The 24,314-nt window shown below is 41.3% G+C and overlaps 1 protein-coding gene across 1 annotated transcript in view; it reads right to left on the bottom strand.

Annotated features, from left to right (window-relative positions):
• vps13a (vacuolar protein sorting 13 homolog A) overlaps positions 1-22,440 on the bottom strand; it is a 50,455-nt gene extending 28,015 nt beyond the window's left edge. The window contains exons 1-30 of the mRNA XM_048980039.1: positions 22,184-22,440; positions 17,045-17,088; positions 16,463-16,505; positions 14,167-14,262; positions 13,597-13,698; positions 12,928-13,037; positions 12,683-12,742; positions 12,518-12,577; positions 12,159-12,239; positions 11,791-11,848; positions 11,486-11,613; positions 9,416-9,522; positions 9,143-9,314; positions 8,849-8,911; positions 8,486-8,615; positions 7,891-7,985; positions 7,561-7,703; positions 7,049-7,250; positions 6,593-6,707; positions 5,375-5,511; positions 3,151-3,283; positions 2,786-2,903; positions 2,520-2,661; positions 2,279-2,363; positions 2,014-2,189; positions 1,569-1,725; positions 1,264-1,343; positions 1,095-1,154; positions 802-979; positions 102-218 (exon numbers count right to left, since the gene is read on the bottom strand). Of these exons, the coding sequence (XP_048835996.1) occupies positions 102-218; positions 802-979; positions 1,095-1,154; positions 1,264-1,343; positions 1,569-1,725; positions 2,014-2,189; positions 2,279-2,363; positions 2,520-2,661; positions 2,786-2,903; positions 3,151-3,283; positions 5,375-5,511; positions 6,593-6,707; positions 7,049-7,250; positions 7,561-7,703; positions 7,891-7,985; positions 8,486-8,615; positions 8,849-8,911; positions 9,143-9,314; positions 9,416-9,522; positions 11,486-11,613; positions 11,791-11,848; positions 12,159-12,239; positions 12,518-12,577; positions 12,683-12,742; positions 12,928-13,037; positions 13,597-13,698; positions 14,167-14,262; positions 16,463-16,505; positions 17,045-17,088; positions 22,184-22,283 (3,292 nt within the window). The 5' untranslated portion in view covers positions 22,284-22,440. The remainder of the gene's footprint in view (positions 1-101; positions 219-801; positions 980-1,094; positions 1,155-1,263; positions 1,344-1,568; positions 1,726-2,013; positions 2,190-2,278; positions 2,364-2,519; positions 2,662-2,785; positions 2,904-3,150; positions 3,284-5,374; positions 5,512-6,592; positions 6,708-7,048; positions 7,251-7,560; positions 7,704-7,890; positions 7,986-8,485; positions 8,616-8,848; positions 8,912-9,142; positions 9,315-9,415; positions 9,523-11,485; positions 11,614-11,790; positions 11,849-12,158; positions 12,240-12,517; positions 12,578-12,682; positions 12,743-12,927; positions 13,038-13,596; positions 13,699-14,166; positions 14,263-16,462; positions 16,506-17,044; positions 17,089-22,183) is intronic.
• Between the last annotated feature and the right edge of the window lie 1,874 nt (positions 22,441-24,314).

Raw genomic sequence — 24,314 nt, 5'->3', positions numbered from 1 at the left:
AAGACTTTAACTGGAGTAATATATGACAGGTTAAAATAACATTGTAAACCCAAGCGCCTGCACAATGGACTCAAGCTATTGAGGGGAAATGCATACCGTACCTTCAATGCGGATCTCGGAAATGCGGCCCTTTTCCCCACGGATGTACACTTTCAAGCAGGACAGGTCTGCTCTGATGTGCAAATTCACCACGTCTTCAAATTTAGACTTCTTAACAGCTGGAAAAAATTAACAACAAAGACATTAATTTCAATGGGGGAGAAAAACCAAGTGCTACTTGACATCAATGGCTGCCAACTCTTTGATGTGGAGATAAAGAAACAATATAAAGTAAACACAGCAAGTAACATAAAAAAGATCTAAACTGTGATAGAAGCACACAGGATAAATTAAATGGATACACAATTGATGTATGAAATACAAACATCTTTTTAGATGTCGCAGCATCAAATATTACTGCATTGCTCTGCGCTTGAAAATAACGACAAATCGATCAGCCTTGATTTTTTATGAAGCTATAAATAATAAAAATAATCCATAATAAAGTTAGGTATCACACTTTAACAAAGTAGTATAAAATCTGTTTTCAAGCCAAACATCCCCAAATGTATTGCTACTTAAAAGGAGGTACTTGAAGATCAGAAGAAAACATTGTTCAGTGAGGCTCAACACTATCTCACTTGCTGAGCTGGACACTCAGAGCTACTCAGTTCAAAGCGGGATGTCATCGTTCAAGTTAGGAGATCACACCATCTCACTGGCTAAATTCTACATAAGAGGTAACAGGATTAAGAGTCATACAATGTTTCCTGGCGACAGCAGTCTCTTTCTTCCCTTCTTCTTCATCCTCTTCCTCTGGAATGGTTGGAAGTTCCTCTTGCATCTCCTTCTTCTCAGGGGGAAGCAGGCTGTTCACAAAGTTCATTGCATTAAGCAGAGCTTCGGTGTGCAGGTGAATGTCCAGCGAGGAGAAGTTCACCTGAGACAGGAAGCCCAGGAAAGACACAAAATCACAAAACATTGCTTTTCAGGCATTAACCATGTTTCTGGAACAGGAACATGGTTATTTCTTTAAGCTACAGCTTTATTCTCACCTTTATAAATTGTTCGGTATTGTTGTAAAGAGACTTGAATTCTGGTGCAGTCTTATCTGCCTGTAAATAAAAATCTAATGAGGGTCACATAACATTTGGATGAACATGTACGACTACAAGTCACTATAGTCGGGAAAGCCTTTCAGTCATAAAAACGACAATGAAATACCTTGATGTACTCCAGTGTTAACAGGTCATCCTCTATGTTGTCTAAAGTGGTGATGAGATGAACCGGCTTGTCCTCAGTATCTGAAAGCAGACATGGACACACTCGCATTCTCATGGAGCCCCTGTTCCAATCCCTTTTTCTTTCCTATCCTTCACCAGGTAGAAGTCAGGAATATGGCTGCCCCCCCTCCCCCAACACTCCTGTATGATTAACATCCAACATCATTTGCTTTGTCTGCTTCCATAATGTTCATAAAGCACTTCCCATAGGGTTACCCATCAGCTGAAGCGTCCCAGAGCTCTTACCCATGTACTCAGGGCACATGAGGCAGATCTCGCGGAGGAAGGTGTTGGAGGACATGTCAAAGGTGCGAAACTTCAGCTCCGTGCCAAGTCCCTCGATGTCCAGATGTAGGACGGTGATCTCGCAATTCCCAGCGAGACGGCATAGCTGCACCGAAAGCTGAAAAGACCAAATCATGCTGACTTTCAGAGGATGTTCCCTGTATAATAATCAACTTCTCTACAAATAGTTTAGATACGATCGAAATTTTAAACTATTTAAAGCAGTTTGAGAAGAAGATTTTGTTAAATCAGGACAGATTTAAGGAGATTTGAAAAGCACAAATATTGATATTTATTACACTCTAACAAATATGATTATGGCTTAAATGTTTAAGTTTAAAATAAAGAAAAATAAAAGACCACCGTGTATGCAAAATAAAAATAAAAAATCTAGAAATTAACCCACCACACTGATCTCAAAGGTCATCAGAAGATCGGTCATGTTCTTCTTAGGGTCTTTAAGAACAAGGGACTTTCGTTTTTCAGACTGGCTGCGTGGTAGCGAATCGCTGCTGACATCAAAAAATGGCAGATCCTCGACAGGTGAGCTGGGAGCATCGAAGAAGAGATCCTCATCTGAACCTGTGGGGATGACATGCCACACACATCATACAGCAACTCGTGCACAGAGCACCGAAACATGCTTATTCTGGACAAGAACAAGTCCTCACCAGATTCAAAATGGAGAGATGATCGTAGATCAGCGATTGGAGCCTTCCTTGGGGTCAGCTGGGGTGTATACGTTAGCTTATTGCCCTAATGAGAGAAGATTCACAGCAAGGCCAATCATTAGCTGGTTGAAAGGCTACAAACAAGCACATAATTCACCACATTGGCATCCCTAAGCATGAATTCTGTCACAGAATATATTCAGAAAAACAGCTACATTCTCCCAGCAGACGTAAGTCTAACCTTGGGTGTAGATTGGCCAGCTGTGCGGGGGGGTGGATGACTCTCTGGCAGTGGGATGCTATCAATGAGCTCAAAGAGCCCTCGCACTTTCTCATCAGAGATGCAGAGAGAGAGCAGGGGCAACTCGCCTGAAATCTTAAACCTGAAAAAGAACACAAAAAGCACGGTTGCTGTGACCAGGAGGAGACCAGTTTAAACACCAGGAACAGACACAAGAAGTTATTTCTTCTTAAACACATGGGCAGCCCTGAGAGATGAACACTTACTTGGGCATTCTGGAATCGGTCACCACCATGGCCCTGCTGAAGACAACCGTCAGATCCACAGGTTCCAGAATATGGAGCTCAGACTTCTTTAGGTTCCGTGCTTTTTTCCAGTCCCCATCTTTAGTATTATAAAGCAATAATGCCAATCAGTATAAACATCATAACAGAGCAAAACTGGAGGGAACAGACCTACTAAATGACACGTACAGAAACAGTATAACACATACAAACAACTCAATGTCCCTCAAAACTAACCACACGAAGCGAACAACTACCCAAAAGAAGTACTGATCCCCAATAAATGGGCACTTCAAATTAAGTATACAGGGGCTACAGAAATCCAGCTGACAGTAGCAAGCACTTACCTGGCTTGCTGTAGAGAAACTGCAGACTGGTAAGCTTCACATCAAAGCTGTCATAAGCACGGGACATGATGTCCTCTAGGGTACTTTGGCCCACGGACAGCTGAGGCAGCTCCTTACGACTTTTGCTGGCCACCTGTAAAAGAATAAACAGGAAGTCAGACTTTCAGCTATCCACCCTTTTCCCAGCTCCCATAATGCCTTGCATGAATTATGGGCACGATTTCCGCTGATATTTCCGCTTTGTTGCACCACTGACGCGGAATCGGTGTTTTCAAATAGCAGCCATAGCAAAATAGCAAATCAATACGTGAGAAGGATGATATATCAATATCTCCGCAGCAACGAGGTTTGATGTGTTTTGTTAAAAGAGGTGAGAAACAACCTTACCTCTGTTGGTTTCTTGTCAACAAAGTGACTTGAACATACATAGAGTGTTTTCGGTGGTTTCTTCAGGTACATCAGCCAAATTCATCGTGATTCATCATCTTTTGGCAGGCAATGGACCGTGTAAAAAGATTGGCAGCTACAGTCCCTCTTTGTTGATGGTGCACGCGTGACCAATGCATTGGTGTTTAAGCCACGCATTTAGCTTAGCTCGGTTATTAGCAGGTAATCGATATGCTGATATTTTCAAACTCACTTTAGCTGACGCTGATACCGATATCGATATACACTGTACAGGCAAAAATATTGGGACACACCTCTTAATCATTGAATTCAGGTGTTTCATTCAGACCTCTTGCCACAGGAGTATAAAATCAAGCACCTAGCCATGCAATCAGGTTTACAAACATTTGAGAAAGAATGGGCCGGTCTGAAGAGTTCAGTGAATTCAAGAGTTGTGCCTGGTCAAGTCATGCCCCATCGCATTTATCTCCAAGGTGTATATAAACCGAGAGAGACACCAGAATGCGAATGTAGTAGGAAGTTAGTGGGCGTATCCCTTTTTTTTAAATAAAACTGTTATTTTCTGCAGAGCACTGTGTGTATATTACAGTACTATACTTAATGTGCTGCCTCTCCCCTGTAACCACAGAAATACGCCAAAACTGACTTGCATCCAATGGTCCCAGTCCCAGATGCAGACACAAAACACAAAGCATTTTGAAAACAAGTACAGAAAATATAACTATTAATAGAGGAAAAAAAATTCTGGATGTGTTTTTTTTCGAATACTTTTGATCCGTACTGCAAAATACGTCCGGTTAGCTGACATGTAGAAACTTGCTGCTGGTTCTCTTACACATTCAGTGCCATTTCTTGCACAGAGATAACAGGTCACCTTATCAGCCAGGCCCATCGGCAGAAATTCATCACTGCTGATGCCGATAATAAGCTTTTTAAGCTTTCATCGGCCGATACCCTTGTCATGCCGTTATCATTGTGCATTCCTAGTTATTAGTACAACCGCAAACAGTGCAACATACACACACACACACACACACACACATACAAACACAAACACACGTGCGCCCTACACCCCTTGATAGAATTCTAACCTATATACCAAATGCATATACCAATCCCAATTCCCTTTATAACCAGGGGAGCACATAACTGGTACGCAAGTACGCATTCACCTTTAAGAACGATACATGTGACAATCGGTTGATTGTTAAGGCGTACTTATTTCATGTGCATTTGTGTTGCTATGACAAGAAAATACCTTGCATTTTAACCTGTAACCTGTAAGTCGAGTTAGCATATAAAGATTAAAATATATTTTATTTTGTTTTCATAGCAGCGCAAATGCACATAAAATAAGTACGGATTTGCGCTTTTACAATCAATTGTTGCATGTATCATTCTTAAAGGTGAATGCGTACCTGCGTACGAATTATGTGCACCCCTGTTTATAACCCATATACCAAATGTATATACCATTCCCTATTCTCTTTATAACCCATATACTAAATACATATACCATTCCCAATTCCCTTTATAACCCATACACCAAATGTATATACCATTCCCTATTCTCTTTACAAGCCATATATCAAATACATATACCATTCCTTACTCCATTTCAAAATCACAACACCCTATTATATTGAGTTATGACCTGGGACTTGCTTGATACATTCAATTTATTCACATGGAAAGGAAAATACTTCCCAAAACAGCAACTAATAATTTCTACACATTGAAACATACATATCCTCTTTAAATGAGTCATTCACAGTCATTTTTAAGAGGCACAAAGTGGGTAAAGGGAGCCAGTTACCTTGAAATTACCAAGGTCCAAGACGACCACATTCTTTGAGGAATCGTAAAAACCAGTTTGAGGAACGATGACATAGGAGGCCATGAGATTAACTTTGAGGTCCAGCACCTTCTGTGTCTCAATGACGTACATGAGCCCTAGAAACGAGAAACAAGGGCACTGATAGCAAACAAATGACTGCAAAGTACATCAGTAACAGAAACACAACATAAGCTAATTGCAATTACACTAATCTTTACATTACCGAGTTCCCAAAATTCATAGCATGTAGGACTGTTTATAACAAGAAACTTTTACGTAAATAGTGGACAGATTTCCACCTGAGGGCCACAACAATGACAGAGATCCAGTGGTAAGTATAATAACCATAGTGTAACCAGAGTGTGATGATCAGTGTCAAGAGGGCTTATATTCTTCATGTATTCACATAACACTGGAACCAAAAGACGGAGGTACAGGAAGGGGTGGGCTCAGGGGCTCAGCTCGCCCGGACAGTGACTGTGGCGGGACCTTGGACAAGGTTCTTAATGTCCATCGCTGAAGAGACTGGCTGACCCTGCTAACATTATTTTGAACAAATAAAAATGTCCCTAATGTCTTCCAGTTTTCCATAGCTTAGTGTGGGAGCCAGCACCTTCATCATCTCACACCTAAACAAATACGAAGAACTCAGCAAGTCTTTGGAGTTGTGACAGAAGGAAGAATTAGGGCAGCATGTCTAGGATTGTTTTATATTTATATATATATATATATATATATATATATATATATAAAGAGTTTAATAGAGACAGTAAATTCAAAGAACTGCAGAAAAAAAATGTAAAAAGGGGGAGGGAGAGGAGCGTGGAGACATGGACATCATCATGACGTAGGAGACCAACACATGCCCAAATGCTGGCAGGGAATGAATGACTGGACCTCCAAGCAGCACAGTTCTTCAAAGACCTCCTGGAGGATCACATCAATAAACAGGTCAGCTGACCCCCGCCCCCGGCATGCTTTTAAAGTCCGGTACATCCGAACGCACACTGGGGGCTTCGCCCGTTACTCGCTGCATTTCAGGGAACATGAGCTACATTACACAGTTCGCTGTGTTGGACACAAGACGATAACTTCTTCAGTCAGTATCCTTATGACCCTGATCCGGCCCCTGTGTACAGTAGCCTGTACGTGTGCAGCGGGTGGTCTGTGGTCGGCTGCCTCAGCTGCGGGGCTCACCTGTGGATGTACGGTCTCTGAACTGCTCCAGCTTCATCAAGGTGGCCGAGGTCAGCTCCTCCAGCTCCAGGTCTTGTGGCGGCATGAAAAACGCTGACATGCTGTTGATAGTTATCTTACAAATATAACACGCTTCATTAATCATCACAAAAGGAACATTCGCCTTCCATCAGCATAAAACAAACTGTAGGATTCTGAATAAAAAAAAACATATAATGTCATTAGTGAAAAACAACACTATAATACTAAACAATAATTCAAATCAATGACAGTATATTTGCATTAAGTACTAAGCAAACTTACTAAACTGACAAATACCCATCTATATTTACAGTCCAGTTCACTCACATCCGGTTATAACAGCAGAGGCCATTCAAGAAAACTGTCACACCAATGTCTAACAATTATGCCAGCTACTGTAAATAATAAAAACACATGAAAAGGTGAGTCACTCACTGCGTCATAGACGATTTCCAGTGGTTGAGACTCAGCGTGCAATCGCTGGTCTGACGACTCATCCAAGGGGTTGGTCTCAAACACCACACTCAGCAAGGGGTTCTGGTGTTCAGTCATCACGTTCCGCGAGGACAGCAAGGTGGGGGAACAGTTGTGCCGAGGCAGCCCAGTCACCTCAAAGGACATCAGCTGAGTCGAGATTCTGCATGATCGCCAGTATACTGTATGTCAGTTACCAACTCACTCAGAATTATTTAAGATCTTTAGCTGTGACAGCTCTGCTCACTTCTGCCTTACGTTCAGATAACAATAATGCATTACTCTGTGAGTATGTGTAACCTCCAGGGATGAATTAGAGACCCTCCTTGATCCTACTTCCTTTATTGAAAATAGATGGGTAACGTGAAATGAAGACCCAGGTTAAACAGGAAGATCAAAGCCTTATATTACAAAAGAGAGAATCATAAAGAGAGACTTTCTGCGAGGTGTGGCTGCTTAAATCCCATACATACTTAATAGCTTGTGCTCCCGGCCTCTGTGTTAGCATAGCGCTCAGATCAATGACGGCGAGCTTGATAATTTCCGGCTTGTCTTCATTCTCCTTGATTGACACAAACAAGCTTTGCAACTGGAATTTAATCTTCATGTCTTCAAACTAAAAGAAATGTATACATACTGTAATGTAACATCGGCTTTACATTCACCTTGGAGTCATGTCTTGGAGCGACTGCTCTCAAATCCTAGAGGGACACCTAACGGGGCGAATGTGCAGAAGAACAGTGTACATGCCACACAAACACCCAAACTAACTGCGACTGACAGGTCAAGCAGGGGTCACTCACATTCTTTGGCAGGTTATGATTGACAGCAGTCTCGCTGTATCCAATGGCAGTGTAGAGTTTGGCCTTTTCATTGGAGGTCATCAGTTCATCAAACCCTGCAGAGGTGCAGCAAAGAATAACATCAGCACACAACAAACCACGGCTCTCCAGCAAACGGGACACCCTTGCCTGCTTAGAAAATGCCCTTATCCATTCATGTGTATTTGCCAAAACAGCATATTACTCTCCCCTAGGACAGACTATCAAAAACTGGAGGGGAGGATCTTGTGATACGATTTTTAAAAAGCAGAGAATATGAATTTCAGAAATGAAAGAAGGAGAGCCTGCAGGTGACAGAAACAGTGACCAGATACGAGTGCTCTCCTGAGGACAGGTACCACAGAGACAGTGGTGGTGTTGACCACCATGCATTTGCATGGGGCCCCGAGATTTGAAGGCCCCCAGTGGGCCACAAACAGGTACTACTTGGGGAAGGGGGGTTGCTTTTTGAATAGGGCCCCTGAAACAGCATACTGGGCTCTTTTGGGTGGTTGGTGGCGACAGTAGACTGTAAACCTAAAGCCCCCCTGGGCGGCTTCTCTGAACTCTGCCTGACCTCCAGCCTTGTTATCCTTCTGGGTGCCGCTGTCCCCAGACCAGCTCCACATCCAGGAAAACCAGCCCTGGGTCTGCTCCTCCTCCGGTTTCACACCAGGGCGGTATATCCGCAGGCCGGCCTTCATAGCCTTGACAACCACAACACAAGGCAGAGGCTGAATTACTGGGTTACTGCTGATAGGATTATCACTAACGCATAAGCCAGCCATTCACTGATACTTTGCGCACATAGAGATGCAAGAAAGTTTACTTATTATGACTTATTAAAGTTTATGAATATTTCAAGTGTCTTAATGGACTTGGGCTTACAGTTCATTAGCTGTGTTTAGGCATTAATAAGTGACATAAGGTGATCTCATACCTCCATCTCAGCCTGCTGACGTGCTAGTGTGATGTTGAAAATATCCAGTGTTGTCTCTGGTTCCTAGACACACACATATAAAGCACACCCTCATGCAGAACAAGGCAGTTTATGCAAACATACCAGAGGAGATTCCCTTCACATTTAGACATTTTGTCATTTGTTCTTCATCTTCTAATGATTTCATATCTGTTGCTGCTGTTTGCACCTGAATATCTCCTTGGGAATTAATAATGTTTCTCTCTTTGTCTCTATACCTATCAAATTTTGAAAGTGAGAGAATGGATTGCCAACCTCCAGTTTCTTCAGCAGGTCTTCGGTAGGCTTCTTGCTCGTTATTCTCTTCTTGTACAGCTCCTTGTAGGACTTGACCTTCTGCCGATGTTGGCAGATGTGCTTCCAGGACCACATGTGGAGCCGAGGCTTTACGTTCACCTCCAGGATGCTGGTTATTATATACTGCCACCTGATTGGTCAAACAAAAAATGCCTTTTATGGGAGCTAATGCTGCATCAACTAGATATTGATCATGCTGAAAACACTGAAAGTTAGCTTAATAGTACTGACCACATGTGTGCATTATTGTGAACAGGAAGGCAAGGACGATACTTCCGGTATGGTAAATTCCTAGACATCAAATCAACAGATCCCAGAAGCTCCAGCATACTGACATACTGAAAGAAGAAAAGGTGGGCAGTCAGATTTGACGTGACACACACGTGCACACGCACACACACAGACCTGTACTCATCTTTTTGGGGACTGTTCATTTATTTCTATGGGCAAAACCCTAATTCCAGCAACCTTAACCCCTACCGAGCCCTAACCATGATGAATAAGTAACCAAACTAAATATTGTCTTTTGGCATTACAGTGATCCCCCACCTATCTCAGAAGTTACGTTCCAGACCCATCAGTGATAGGTGAAAATCCGTGATATAGAAAGACCATATAAATAAACATTTTTTTACATACATGTAAAAAATGGCCTTAAATACAGGTAAACATATAAAAACACACTTTGTAAACACATATGATATGTGGATGTCAGGCTTAGGATATGAGTAACAAAATAAAAATAATAATATATAATGTGTGTGTGTGTGTATATATATATATATATATATATACATACACACACACACACATACACACATTGCAGAGAATTGTGAGGCGTCAGGGGAAAAATCCACGATATAACAGGGGCACGATTGTTAAACCGCGGGGATATAAACCGGGGGATCACTGTACTAGTTTTTTTGATTGCAGTCACAGATTTTTATAAAACTGAATTTCCCCTTGTGGGGACCGAAAAAGTAGCCCCATCAGCATCAAAATACAGGATTTTGTCACTATCTCATTCATTATTCATTATTGTAATGTATACCTGGACCACACACACACACTCACACACACACACACGTCAGGTATACTGTACCTATCCTTATGTACCCTTATATACTGTACCTATCCTTATGGGACCCGCTCATTCACTTCTATGGCAAAAATGCAAACGCTAAGTAGGACACCCTTAACCCCTACCCAGCCCTAACCATAACCATAAGTAACCGAGCAAAATACAAGACTTTTTGCATTTTTAGTTTTTTTATAGCATAAAATAGAGTTTTCCCTTATGGGGACCAGGAAACCGGTCCCCATAAGGAAAAAAAACAGATATTTATCACATTATGGGGCCATTGTGTCCCCATAAGGAGAGGTATACTCGCTCTCACGCACACACATGCACACACATGCACACACACGCACACACACGCACACACACGCACGCGCACAGCTTCACGAAGCACACATCAGTGGCCAATTTTTATACATATTCTTATACATGGTCCTCCAAACAACCCAAACAACAAATTACGTGCTTGCAACCGAATATATGCAGCACGTAGTAAAGGTTCACTTCCTGTTCAATTAAGCATTAGAACACCCATGACGCCTGATCTTAGCGTTTTGGTGTCAGAAGCAGCCGCCATCCTGGGACTTTCACACACTAAGGTGTCCAGAGGTTGCAAAAACTGGTGTGACGAACCAAAAATATGCAGCCAGTGGCAGATCTGTTCCTGATAAAGTCCTTGCTAATGAGTGAGGTCAGAGGAGAATCGCCAACCTCATTAAAGCTAACAGGAAGACCACAAATACAAAAATAACAGCTCAGTATGATAGTGGTGAGCAACAAGGCACTTGCGATTGCACACATCTAGGTCCGACTCGCAGGCCTGGAGGCAAAATGGGTCATACCCAGTAGTAGCTAAATGAAGTGGCCACAAAGTGCATATATGAGAAATACAGCCATTAATCACAACAGATTTCTGCGGAATTATTCATTTGCTATTATATTACCAGTGACTGTGAAATTGATTGAAATTCCGAGACACCCGATTGTAAAGATTATCAAATGGGCTCCTTTTATTTCGCAGGTCTAACCTTAGGTGCCCTACAGTCATCTATCTGTCTGCAGGCAATAAAATTCCCTCAGTGAGCCTCAGAACCATTGCCAACGTCATTCCACTCCTCGACGCACAAAAAAACCTTCATCCAAGCCTTATTGTACAGCCACGCAGAAGGTGGAGAAGACATGGGCCAGCGATTTGGGAACAGGATGGGTCACGTGTCCCTTACCTGCGGCCTGTTGAGCTTAATGGCCACCTCTGGGAGGTTCACCACCAGGTCCACTTTAGGTGACGAGAAGTCCACGTCAGACCGGGGGTTCATGCGTAATTTAGCGTTGGCTGATATCGGACGAAAAACTAGCACATTGGAAGAAAACAGAGTAAACAAACTGTTACGCCGCAACATTTTTTTTTAAACAAAATATTCAGTCCATTTCATTTGGAAAGTTTTACAGCAAAACTAACTAAAAACAAATATTCTTTGGTCTTTAATGCGAAAAAGAATGATATTTATAGATGTGGTGTAGCACTTACTGAAATCATAGTCCTCTGGAATTGCATTGTGAACTGCGACACTGTCCTTCAAGCACATCTGACAAACATAGAGCAGAAAGAAGGCAGTGGTTTGGCTAAAAATAAAAGAAAATCATGGCTAGACTAATTCCCATTAAAAGGATTATCCATTTTCCTACTACACTACTCACAATTTCATGGCAATGTTCTATATCAGCAATTATTTGTAATGTACTCAGCCATTTTTAAAGGGAAAAACATGTTAAATATGCCGTGAGCTGATCTTCACAAATATGCATGTTCTCTGCTATGTCTACCTGGGTGTTCAGTCATTGCGGCTAAACACATCCACAGTATCGACAAACTGAACAATGGGACACGTGACTCACCAAGGCTTCATCTGGATTGTGATTGGAGTACATCTCAGAATTCACATTCCAGTAAGCAAACAGATTGTCCAGACGGACGAGCTGTAACAAGAAATAAAAAAACTGTAATTACAGGCTGAAAATGAATTGGGTGAAGAGGCAAGTTAAACACTGGCCCAGAAAGTAAGGGATACTGAGGATGAAGCAGGGGATCATCAAAACAGGACGAGCGAAAACCGAAGCTAATCATCCCAGCACATTTTCAATCAGTGTATGTGTGAGTTTGTTCTCACATTAGGTGCAGACTGGGTGGGGAAATAATATTCTTTACCCCAAAAAACCATTTATTCCTTTGTCCGTGAAGCAGTGGATCAGTTTACCTTGAAGAACAGCTTGGATTTTTCGTCGAGCAGACATGGTTTCCAGTTTTCATCTGCAGTCTGGGTTTGACAGATGACACAGTGTTACCCATAATCAAAAATCATGGAGTGAGTCAGGTGTCAAAACACAGTTTAGGTTTGTTTATTTGTGGGGACGTGGGGTACCTGAAGACTGAGATTCTGCAGTGATACTCCAAATGAGAGAGGTGATGTGGGGTTCGTCACCTGGAAGGGACAGATAAATACTGGCCATCAACAGAGAGGTCACACAGGCATACTGGTGAAACAATCAAAGTAGGAATCTATGGAAACGCGGGTTAATATTTCACTGGTGAAGGTTAATCTCCCCAGTATAAAACCATCTGAGGAAACGCCACAGAACTCAGTATTCCTATTGGCAGAACACTCACGTCATCCTCATATCGAATGTGAATGTTGGAGATCTTCACTTGAAGGTTCTTGATCACCTGAGTAACCAGCTTCTCCACGAATGTGTCTTGCTTCTCTTGATTTGGGTTATCTGTCAAACAAAAGGGGAAAATCATGAAGAACTCATAGTTATAAAAGCACACACACATACAATTTCCGAATCAAACATTTACCAAAACCTCTTTTATTTTTCCTCTTCTATTACAGCATTAATTTCATTCTACTTGATATTCTATATTGATATCAATGATTAAAAAGCCTTTTTGGGACTGTACACTCGAATTACAGATGTCTTCATCTTGGCTTTTGATTCTTTCGTCTGTTTTTGCTCCTTCAGTGTATATACATTTCACTTTTCTGCAATGTAAAACCTCCAGATACGTAGTTGTACCCATGATGCCATGGTGTGGCTCCTGCTTATTGCTAAGTCTACATATCCCACAAGTGATGATAATATCAATATTACAATCTGCTGAATCAATACTGTTTATGATTGTCTTCACTCAGTGCCAAGGGCTTATATTACATGAGTCAATTTAAACTATAATTCAACCCTTTAAAAATGTTCTACTGTTACGGCACGTGGACATAGGGGTAGAACAAAAAGCCTGTATTAGACGAAGAGAAAAGGACAGGCACGGTTCGCATACCTTGTTCCGCTGCTTTCTGTTTCGTCTCCTCGATCCTCTGCAGTTCCCTCTGCCGGGACTCCTGGAAGTGTTTCTCCTCCTTCTCTGGGTCATATTTTATACCTAAAAATCAGACCGGATCGATGAGGACCAGTCTGGACGATGACCGTGCCTCCCTAAGTCTCGCCAGCCGTGAAGCACACCGAAAGGCGTTGTTAGCAGAAATCAGCTGTCTTCAAGAGGTGCTGATGAGAAGCATTCAGGGAGTTCAGATCTTACAGTACCACCGGGAGGCATGGGGCCCAGGCTGCATCGTGCATAATTAACAGCAACGTCAGCAACAGTATTGCTGTGATGCACCAGACAGAATTATGCTGTGGTGACACAGACTTCACACATCTTTCTCGTGCTATATCAGCACCATGGACAAGTCCAGCAAAAATCCTGTACGTGGCTAATATATATTAATATTAAATGAAATCAAGTATGAGGGTGCATGGAGATAGAAAGGTACCTTATGTCGTTGTGTTTGACTGTGCCAATTAATGACTGTGCTTTTTCAGGTATAGTAACAGCGGCAGAAACTCTTACTGGCAGTGGGCACAATTAGCAGATACACTCCGTCCAGGGTAGCTTCCACAGACTGTGTATACAGATTCTTCCAGGGTATCTTCAGCTCCAGGCGCCCTAAGAAAATCAATGCGGCTCAGAAAAGTCTCCGTTACAGTGCAGCCCGCAGCCGAAACGACTCGCCAAGGCTATCAGACAGAACATTGGCCCCAGTTTACGGCTAAGGAGACAAATGAGGAAAACGCAGCTGGCCGGCCCCTCCCCCGACACCCAACAAAACCAAAAGGCACCGGTAAAGATGCAGGGAATAATGTGGTTCCTTGGGCTGGATTCCCTTCCCAGAGACTCCTTGAATGCTCCACCTACGTCTAGCAGCAACTATAGTAGACTGTGGCAGTGGCACTTGCCAAACGCCTAACCTATATTTACTCTTCACTGCTCTTGCATCCAGTCACCTGTCACCGCGCCATCAAGAAGCCAGTCGCATTGAAAAGGCCCCACGCTGAAAAAGGCAGCGGTCATTACACAGACACATGCACGCATGTCCACCTCGCTGATCAGGAACAATGGAGAAAGGTAATACCACAGACACAGGATCGCCAATCAGTATCTGCTTTTTCAGCCTGAGCCAGTATCCGTCCATTTACAACGGTGAACAGGTTTTGAGCGATGAAGGATACGGCGACGAGAACTCATGGTGGTATAGGGTAGGGTAATTCGGAGAGGACACCTTGAATGTACAAGGGTTTAAGAAGACGTGAAGACCAGTCCATTTCACCTCTGTCTTTCACTTTCACCCCTTGATGATGCATAACAGGAAATGCGGGGAAAACTCACTTGCAGCTATCAATGACGTTGCCAAGGACATGACCAAATGTTGCAGTAATCAGACCCTTGGCCCATGACTCACAAAACATTACTATTCAAATTAATTTTAACTGCATTTCTGTAAAATTTCACAAACTGTTGACTAAAATTTTGGATGGATCACGAAAGTGAGATTAGTTAAGAGTATATTACATTGGGGTGGCACAGTGGTCAGCACTGCTGCCTCACACCTCTGGGAGCAGAGTTCAGGTCTCCGCTATGGCTAAATATGTGTGGAGTTTGCATGTTCTCCCCATGTTATCATGAGGTTTCCTCCAGGTACTCCAGTTTTCCCATACAGCCCAAAAAACATGCTAAGGTGAACTGGGTGCTGAAAACATATGAAGGGACGGACGGATGGATGGAGGGAGGAAGGGAGGGACTAACTGACTGACCGTCCGACCGACCGACCAACTGACTATATCACATCCATTCATCCATCCATCTTGCTGCTTATAGATTACAGGATTGTGGGGGATGGAGCCTCTCCTGTATAACATAGAGGAGAGGGCAGGAAACCACCCTGGACACTATGCCAAGACACACCAGCACATACTCACACACTATTTACAGATTGCACTTCATTTAACTGTTTGTCTTTACAATGTGGGAAATAACCGAAGAACCTACAGCAGTCCCCCCATATCTCCAGGTGATGTTCCAAGACCCACCGCAGAAACTGTGCTTAACGGTGATCCACATCTGCAGACCCCATATATAATGTGATTTTAATGTACATGCATAAATTTCAGACAGTAAGATATTGTGAACATTATAGTAACAATAAACTACATTGCACATTACTATACAGTACTGTACAGTACTGCACTCTTTCTCTCTTGAATGAAAGGATCCTGATGTTTGAGCTTAATTCTCAAGAGACAACAGAGCAATGAAAAAACATCATATATCGAGGAGACGAAGCATTGAAGTGTGGGTCCTGGGAGAAAGGGGGAAGAGTCATGCTCTGGGTGCGACTGGGCTGGCGGATTTTGCCGTGTTACAGCTTGTACTCGGACCGTTTTTTTCCAGACCATGGTAAACTGTGGCTAACTGAAGCCACGGTTACTGAAACAATGGATACAGGGGTCCCACTGTACACAAAATCCAAAAAAATGTCGGGAGAACATGCAACCTCCATACCCACAGAGAGGGGGCAGGAATCAAGCCCCCAATACTGGGGTGGTGAGACAACAGTGCTTCTGACTGAGGTTCTCTGCAGCCCAAATTTATTATAATGGCAATAAATTGTCACAGTTAAGCTGGGAACATATCATACTTAAAATGACCCCATTACTACGTCAATAGTACCATTACTATAGCAATCTCATAAGCAGTACCACCTCTGCGTTACAGATGGTGACAAACAATGTTGGAAAATAAATCAGCAAAAACCCATTTGGCCATCAGCAGCACAGTCAAAACACAACTGCAGAGAGAAAGGCCTTACCTATGTGTCCAGCTCGAACTTTGAACGGAATATCCAACTGACTCTGAAAAGAGAATCGGAAGAACAATGAAAACACAGCAAGATATACAGGACAGTTTGTTCATTATTATTAGAATGTGCATCCAATTTCCATGTCCTCTAAATCACTCTGTCCTCTGTCCTCCAGAGTACCTGTCAGAAGTTCATTCAGTACAGTACTTTGGTTAACCTTGGTCGTTTAAAAGTGCTTTATAAATAACCTTGATTTGATTTTATTTGAGTGCCCCAGTTAACTAGTTAAAAACTTGGTCAGAGAAACCGTGCTAAATAAAATCACTTATTCTTCCATAATCTGACCATATTTAATAAAGAATTGAATATGTATAAGCTTGCCTAAGCTATACCAAGACTTTACATCGTATTCGATATAAGAATGCCTAAAATATGACTGAAAATAACAGGCGTTCAGCCTCCTGATGTTTTTTAAACAGATTCATTCAGCAAACTGTTCAATCGAGGGTAATTAAGCAGAGTCTAAAAAACAGTATCTGTGCTTGCTTTCATGCCGAGGAATGCGACGCATATTTTGTTATGTCAACTTACCAATGCATTTTCTTTTATTTCAAGATTCTTTAGTATTGCATCACCTGCAAAAAAGGCATTGCATAAATAAGCAGTAGCATTTTATGTCTACGTAAACGAAAATGCGTACAATCATCTTTGATGTCTATGTAAGGGTGGGTGATACGGACAAAAGAATCACATTCCACAGACTGATCTGTTATGGTTATATAATAATAGTGTCATGTAGTGCACCTGTAACTGGGCATGCATTGGAAGCCCGGCCAGGCCACACATCTGCCTAGTCGACTCCTTGACAGCAAGCATCTCTGTAATGTGCTATTTGCCTTATTTGTACATCGCTTTGGACAAAGTGTCTGTTAAATTATAGTTAATGTATATGTAGAGTTGCATCGCAATTCTTGCAATAACTCTGTACCGTTTATCATGTAAACAACTGCAACCGGTCATGATAAATTATCATCATATCACCCACTACTATGTATGTGTCATAAAATAAATGTAAGAATGGGATGTTTCCAAGTCGGAATGCAAAGAAAAACAACGAGCATATTATTAATAGTATGTGCAAAGTATTGCACAGTTTTTGTTACTTTAAAAGGAGCAGACGGACACATCACCATCCCATCCCTGGGTACTGAAGCTTAAATGGGATATGTTAGGAAGGCTTGTGTCTGTTTAATTATTAACAGAATTTTTAAAAAGATCCCTTTGTGGAACATCCAACAGCTACATCAAAACACCTTCAGCCAACAACAGTATGGCTCAGTTCTTCAGCCAAAGTTGACAGGAAGTCAAACATCATAATCTAAAAGTCACATGAATAGGAGGTTCTGATAAGCAAAGATAGTGAGTAGAAAATATTTATCTTTTTACGCTACTAACAGTGTACAAAAAAAAGAAGAGAATGAACTGCAGTTTCGCAGCAATTTCCATCACAATGCTTAGATAGTTTTAAAAGATCAGCAGCAACTACACTTCAGCAAGTCAGAAGCAATATGGACTGTGCAGGCTGCATATTCCCAACAAGTGAAGCAAATATATGCAAATAACATCCATGGAAATTGAAGGCGCAGATATAAACGCCTGAGTATTCATACCAAGATTGCTGCAGTAAGTCAGAGAAGCAGTGGCTATTTCAGCTTGTCAAGAAGCTTAACTAACTCATTAATGAGAGAACCCTCAAATAGGTACTTGTGAATTTACTTTAGGATCACCAGGCAGAGACTAATCCACCCCGCTTTAGTTGCTAGCTTTGGTTAAATCTGGCAAGGTATATTGGAAAGCAGAAAGGCATGAGCCACAGAACTCAGAGAGCAGGTAATAGTGAAAGGGGAGGTAAGCCATAGGATAATCAAACAATGAAGGCAGCCAGTACGGTGAGGTATAGAGAACAAGGGACTGTGTGTTGCACTGTCACTGCACAGGCAACACCTTCAAACTACACAAATTAAATTTAGTGGGTCTGGCTCTCCAACTCCAAAAGTAAACCGCGGGAGAATTTGTTCTATAACTCACCATCAAGCAGGCCAAAATGCGGAACAAGTTCACATCAAAACAATCACGTTATTCTGGTTCAAGCTGAATTCATAGACCGCCAAAAATGCTTCAAGATCAGCATAGCTAGCTTAAGAAAGTCACTTTCTAAATGATTTATAGAAATGAAGACTATTAAAAAAGGTGTTGCCTGACAATCTTCAGGAATCCTACTGGGTTTTTCTTTGCATGTTGAGCCAGATTTACTGGTTGGAAAATAGACATGATAGTGTTTTCGCAGTATCTTCATATCCGCGTTGCGGCAAACCAAACGCACCCTTTTAGCTATGCTCTCCATCTCACACTAATTCAGTGGAGAATGAAATTTGAACAGCACAGTCATAGCAGGAGAGAGAATTCTGCTCTAAAAAAAATGAGTCCCATCCCAGAGAGCTGCTCCCCCCAAACAAATTATATATATATATATATATAAATTATATATATATATATATATATATATATATATATATATATATATATATATATATATATATATATATATATATATATATATTTATATATATAATACTTTTTTGGTCAGTGCATAATTCCATACATGTTATTTTATAGTTTTTATATCTTTATAATTATTCTAAAATGATGAACATAGTACAAATAAACCTTTCTATGGGTGGGTGTGTCCAAACCTTTGACAGGTACCTAAAAACATATACAGTTGTCCCTTGGTATCCGCAGGGGATTGGCACCAAGACCTTCTGCGGATACCAAAGTCTGTGGATGCTCAAGTCCCTTACATAAAAAGGCATAGTATGTAAGAGATAAACCACAATGGGGTGCACCAGCTGACACAAACCAGTTACACCACCTAACCACGTTGCTTCCACAGAAAAAGATCATTGTTTGTTGAAGAAATTGAAACTGAAAATTAAGCATGACAGTCAACAAGGTCAACTGCACTTTTTATTTCAATGGAGACAAAATGTCTAACAACAAGAATTCATGAATTCGTGTATTATATTGGGATTTAAGCAAAATAGCTGGCAGCAAAAAAGTCAGGATTGATGAATTGTGTCTGAGTGACTATGCCTGCGCCTGTCTGTGTGCTTGTATTATCAGCCATTTTTTCCAAGCTTGAAAGTAGCATATACAAGGGGAAAAGGGGCTAAATTATATTTTTTATTTATGAAATAAAAGATATTTAATAAATTGTATTTACAGATGTAAACTTTAATCTTTGAGTAACATTTCTCCTATCACTGAATTATTGGAGTTTTAGGTCTTTTACAGCTGCTGTTTATGCTCACCAGTCACTGTTCACCCCCTTCATTCTGCTACATTATGAATTACGTACATATATTACATTACATATTGCTTAAAACTATAAGTGAATGGAATACAAATATGCAGTAATCAGATACACCACTTGACAAAAATCAAATGTGACAGAAATTATCATGGACACTTATGTAAGCACATGGCTCAGGTGTGAATGTTTGATAAATAAATTTTAAACACTAATTTTCATAATTATGATGAATTGTCAATGTTTCCCGAAGTTAGGGTCATCAGTTAGGGTCAACAGGGATTCGTCTCTGTGATATTATTTCTTCTCGAATAATTTCTTGCACAATATGAATAAAATGGCTCCTTGAATGGTGTAACACCAAGTTCACCTGACTGACATGAATCCCCTAATTAATAATATTCAGAACAATGGTTTACCATTACTTTTATTTGCTATTAAATAGTTCTAATGAAAGATTATGACAAACTAAACGATAGGTTGTTTTATTGAGAATTTAGGCTTTTTTAAGCAAGTTAAACTTAAAAAAAAAACCTCAAACTTCAAAAATTCATTACACCTTAAATGCACCACTAAAAAAATTCTGCCTCTATAAAAACATGTCATTTCAACTATTCAACAACACAGCAAGAGATCAAGCTTTGGCTTGTTTTGACACATGTGCACAAATGATTCAAAAACAAATTACATAACAAGAATATGTAACACAAATACATACAAATCAACTGAACATTTAATAGGCCAAAATTAGCAGCCAGTAGTTTTTTTTCAATTCTCCTTTTCTGTGAACAAGCCAGGATAATATCAGATCATTAAAACACTTCCACTTGCGGTAAGTTGGTAACAGTCCATGGTCAATGTCATAATACAGAGGATCTGTACTACACAACATTAGGGTCAAGGACTAAATCCCAATTCCTTTTATTCAAAAATACCCAGAATTCAGAGCCGTTCGTTTTGAGCTGTCGTTATATGTTATATACAATTGCTACATGCTATGGATGCTGGAGGAACAGTAGTAACTACCTTTATGTGCAACAGCTGTGGGGATAACATAATTTCTGTATCTCCCTCCAGCCTTCATTTGTGAAATGCCAAGGCCATGTGTTACATGCCATGCTGTCTGCAGTCAGCTACAGTCTAAGGTGTGCGCTGATGAAGTAAAACAAGCCCTGAATTCACAAATGCATCTCATTAAAAGACAACAAAATGAAGAAGAAGAAAAAAACATTTTGGGACCAGGAATCACCAGAAAGAGTTTAGACAGGCAGGATCCTCCACGGACATCAACATCAAAGATACCCATTAGTACAGGGCCCGATATTTGTCAAATTTGATGTAAAAACCTCCAGTGAAGACACACATTCTGTTTCTGTTAAAAATGCAAGGAAAACCCCTCTTCAGTGGATCCTAAAGCAAAACTAGAACGAAAGGGAACATCTGGAGGCGTTAAGGTTAAGAGCTTTACACCGCAAATCCGACGCTCTGGTACAGTGCAGTTATAAGTGGCTTCCACACTTACAGAGGGTTGTAGTGGGGGTGTGGATATCCACCCAGAAGTGATATCTGTCAGGTCTAAGACGCCCAGGAACTAAAACGTAAATACCTTATTTTCTGTACAGGGGCTACACATTTGCATTACTCCATGGGTATACAAATGTGCGAATGGAATGTCCTCCCAAAGTAAATGGAAAAGGCGAAGAGAAAACAACTAATAATACAATCTCACGACGACGACTTGCTATACTGATTTTAAAAACTACCACCACACAGACATGTAGTACTCCAGACTGTCTAGTCGTAGCTAAAAACGCTACATGTTGTATAAACGGTAAAGACTTCATGACTTCGGTACAGCCGAACTTATTTTCTAGGTCTTGCTTCGACTGCTCTCGCTCAGTTTTACCCTACAACTAAACCGTTGCTGTCTGTCAATCTTTCTTCTGTCTTCATTAATTGCCTCAAGAAAACAAAAATGACAGTTTCCTTATTGTACTTCGGGATTCAGGTGGAGGGGGAAAGAAAAACGAGGAAAGGGACGTATGACCAGGCAGAGCTGAAAGTCGTAACGCTGGCAGCTCCGCACTGCCGATTGCATGCTTTATGGAAACAAAAAGTCGACTCCCAGTGACAGCTGCTTAATGACACCAGTCATTAATGAGAGATTCGCATTTAGACGCATATATATACAGGTCTGTCTGTAAGTACATAGCGATGTAACTGTGTTATTACTCCCCCAGTAACGGACGATCTGAAACACGCCTCATCCTTTGCTGATGGCACTAATGAAGCTGCTTCCCAGTACAGTGAGTGATTTGCCCCACCTCCCCTTCACACCGGACATTTCGAGAAGATTTTACCTCCCCAGATCCCCAGCTTGAGCTGCGAGCTGTCCAGGTTCACCACATAGTCCCCCAAAAAGCGGTTCAGCACGTCCACGACCAGCGTCTCGAACACCATGCTGCCGTCCTCCTTCACTCCTTAGTCACCATGTTGTCAATACAGTTTCAAACTATCTGCCAGTCTGCGGCCCCGTTTCCTGGAATAGGAAACTCTGCCGTCCCCGCGCCATCACCAGCCGACCTCAGATCAGCGGACGTGCGTACAGCTCTGACAGCGTGCGAGATGGGCGGTGTGTCTGTATTTGATCCGGGGTCGGTTCTGCGGGACAGTCGGTGTGCCGGAACTGAATAGGAGGCGCTCTCGTTAGCCATGCCGGGATGGCGGAGCCTTTATGAACTGCGCCGGAACACCCAAGAAAAGCATTTTTACTTCACGAATCATTCGTTCTTTCTTGCATGTTACCCCCAAAATATATACATTTCGGGAAGCGGTTCTCGGTCAGTAAACTACAAAAGAACTGAAATACAAAATTACTTTTAGTATCTTCGGTTTTAGGTTCGTTCTCCGCTTTTTGCCGTGAAATCAGTAACATGGTCGATCTAAATGTGGGGTACAGCTTTAAAAACGGTGAGATTTTTCTTTTTAATAAATATAAATTTTAATATTTGGTGCAGGAGACTAGTAATTCATTCAATACATTTGCCACGAAGTCCAAACTATATATATTTGGACGATATATTGAATGTGATGACTGGTTTGGTAGTTCCGGACTAAAAAACACGTAAAATGTTCGGGATTTTGCTTTATTTCACGCTGACATTTGTTCAGTAAGAATCCTTTCTGTGTACATATTTGTTTCGCTTTGCCCCCAGTAGTCCTCGTTTTCGTCACCCTTCATCAAATTAACGTAACTAATTTAGATTTAAACATATTTAAGAACAACATTTTCCTTGTATTTGACGTCCAAACAAAAGCATTTAACCTAGGACTTTTCCTTAATTGTAGGGTAATCTTGATTGCGATTTCGGTTTGGGTAGAGATAGCAGTCCGAGTGGAGAAATTTATGGTTGTCTAAATGCTGCTTTTGGCGAAAGAGGCGCTTGAATAATTAATAAAGAACTTAAAACATATTTCTGAGTACTTGACTGCTTTGATAATATATTTAGCCCCAGTGACAAGCAAAGGTATACATTTTTACCATTTTTTTCTGAGAGTGTACACTGTCTAGAACAGGGGTCTCCCACTGTGAATTGCATTTCGGTTGGGATGCAGACTGGATTGTTCCAGTTGGTGGCCACTGGTCTACAATAAGTGTTCCAGAATTGACACAGTAATCTATTGTTGAGCATTACTATGTAGGAGCAGTGATCTACTGTTTTTTTGCATTATCCATATCAGAATCCCAACTCTTTGCTAAAACTTGTCAACAATCAAGTAAATGTTTGATGTATTTATATGGATAGTGGCAGTTGTGGCTCAGTGGGTATCTCTGTTGCCTTACACCTCCTTTGTGTGTATGTGGAGTTTGCATGTTCTCCCTGTGTTGTACCCTGCTTGAGGTGCTCTGGTGGTGTCATAAATTTCCCACAGTGGGTGTCTATGGCTTGCGATGGACTGGCAGCTCATTCAGGGTGTGTCTATGCCTTGTGCCCTTTGCCATTTGGAACAGACCACTGGACCACCTGCCAGCCTGTGTACTCTTTGAAGTATGAAAAAGGATTTACTGTCTCTATTAGTCAGAAAGTCCACTGGCCAAATAAGCCAGTCAGTCAAATACAATATTGGAAGGAACAATACATGGAAGACATGCCTGTGACAAGAATAATTGGTTAATTTAATTCTTGCTATGGTTGTGGGCTTGCTGTTCATACTGAGACAGCTTGGTAAAAATGTCTCCGCATTGGCATTGTTTTTCGGACAGACAATTTTTTTCCTTAAGATTAGCATACTGCTGCTTTTTGCAAGAACTGAGAATCTGGAATTTGCTGTATGCTTTTTTTTATTTCAACAAACAACTACAGTGAAAACAGCACAGCAATAAGTATAGTTAATGTAGAAGTATATTTGTTTTGTCATTACCAGTTTGCTTTTCCATTCCCTCCTTCATGGTCATTAAGAGTTTTAGAACTATTTAATATCTATAATGCT

This window comes from Brienomyrus brachyistius, chromosome 2 (genome assembly GCF_023856365.1).
Source record: "Brienomyrus brachyistius isolate T26 chromosome 2, BBRACH_0.4, whole genome shotgun sequence".
Lineage (NCBI taxonomy): Eukaryota > Metazoa > Chordata > Actinopteri > Osteoglossiformes > Mormyridae > Brienomyrus > Brienomyrus brachyistius.
The sequence above is the reverse complement of the archived record's forward strand: the minus strand, read 5'-3'. Positions and strand labels throughout refer to the sequence as shown.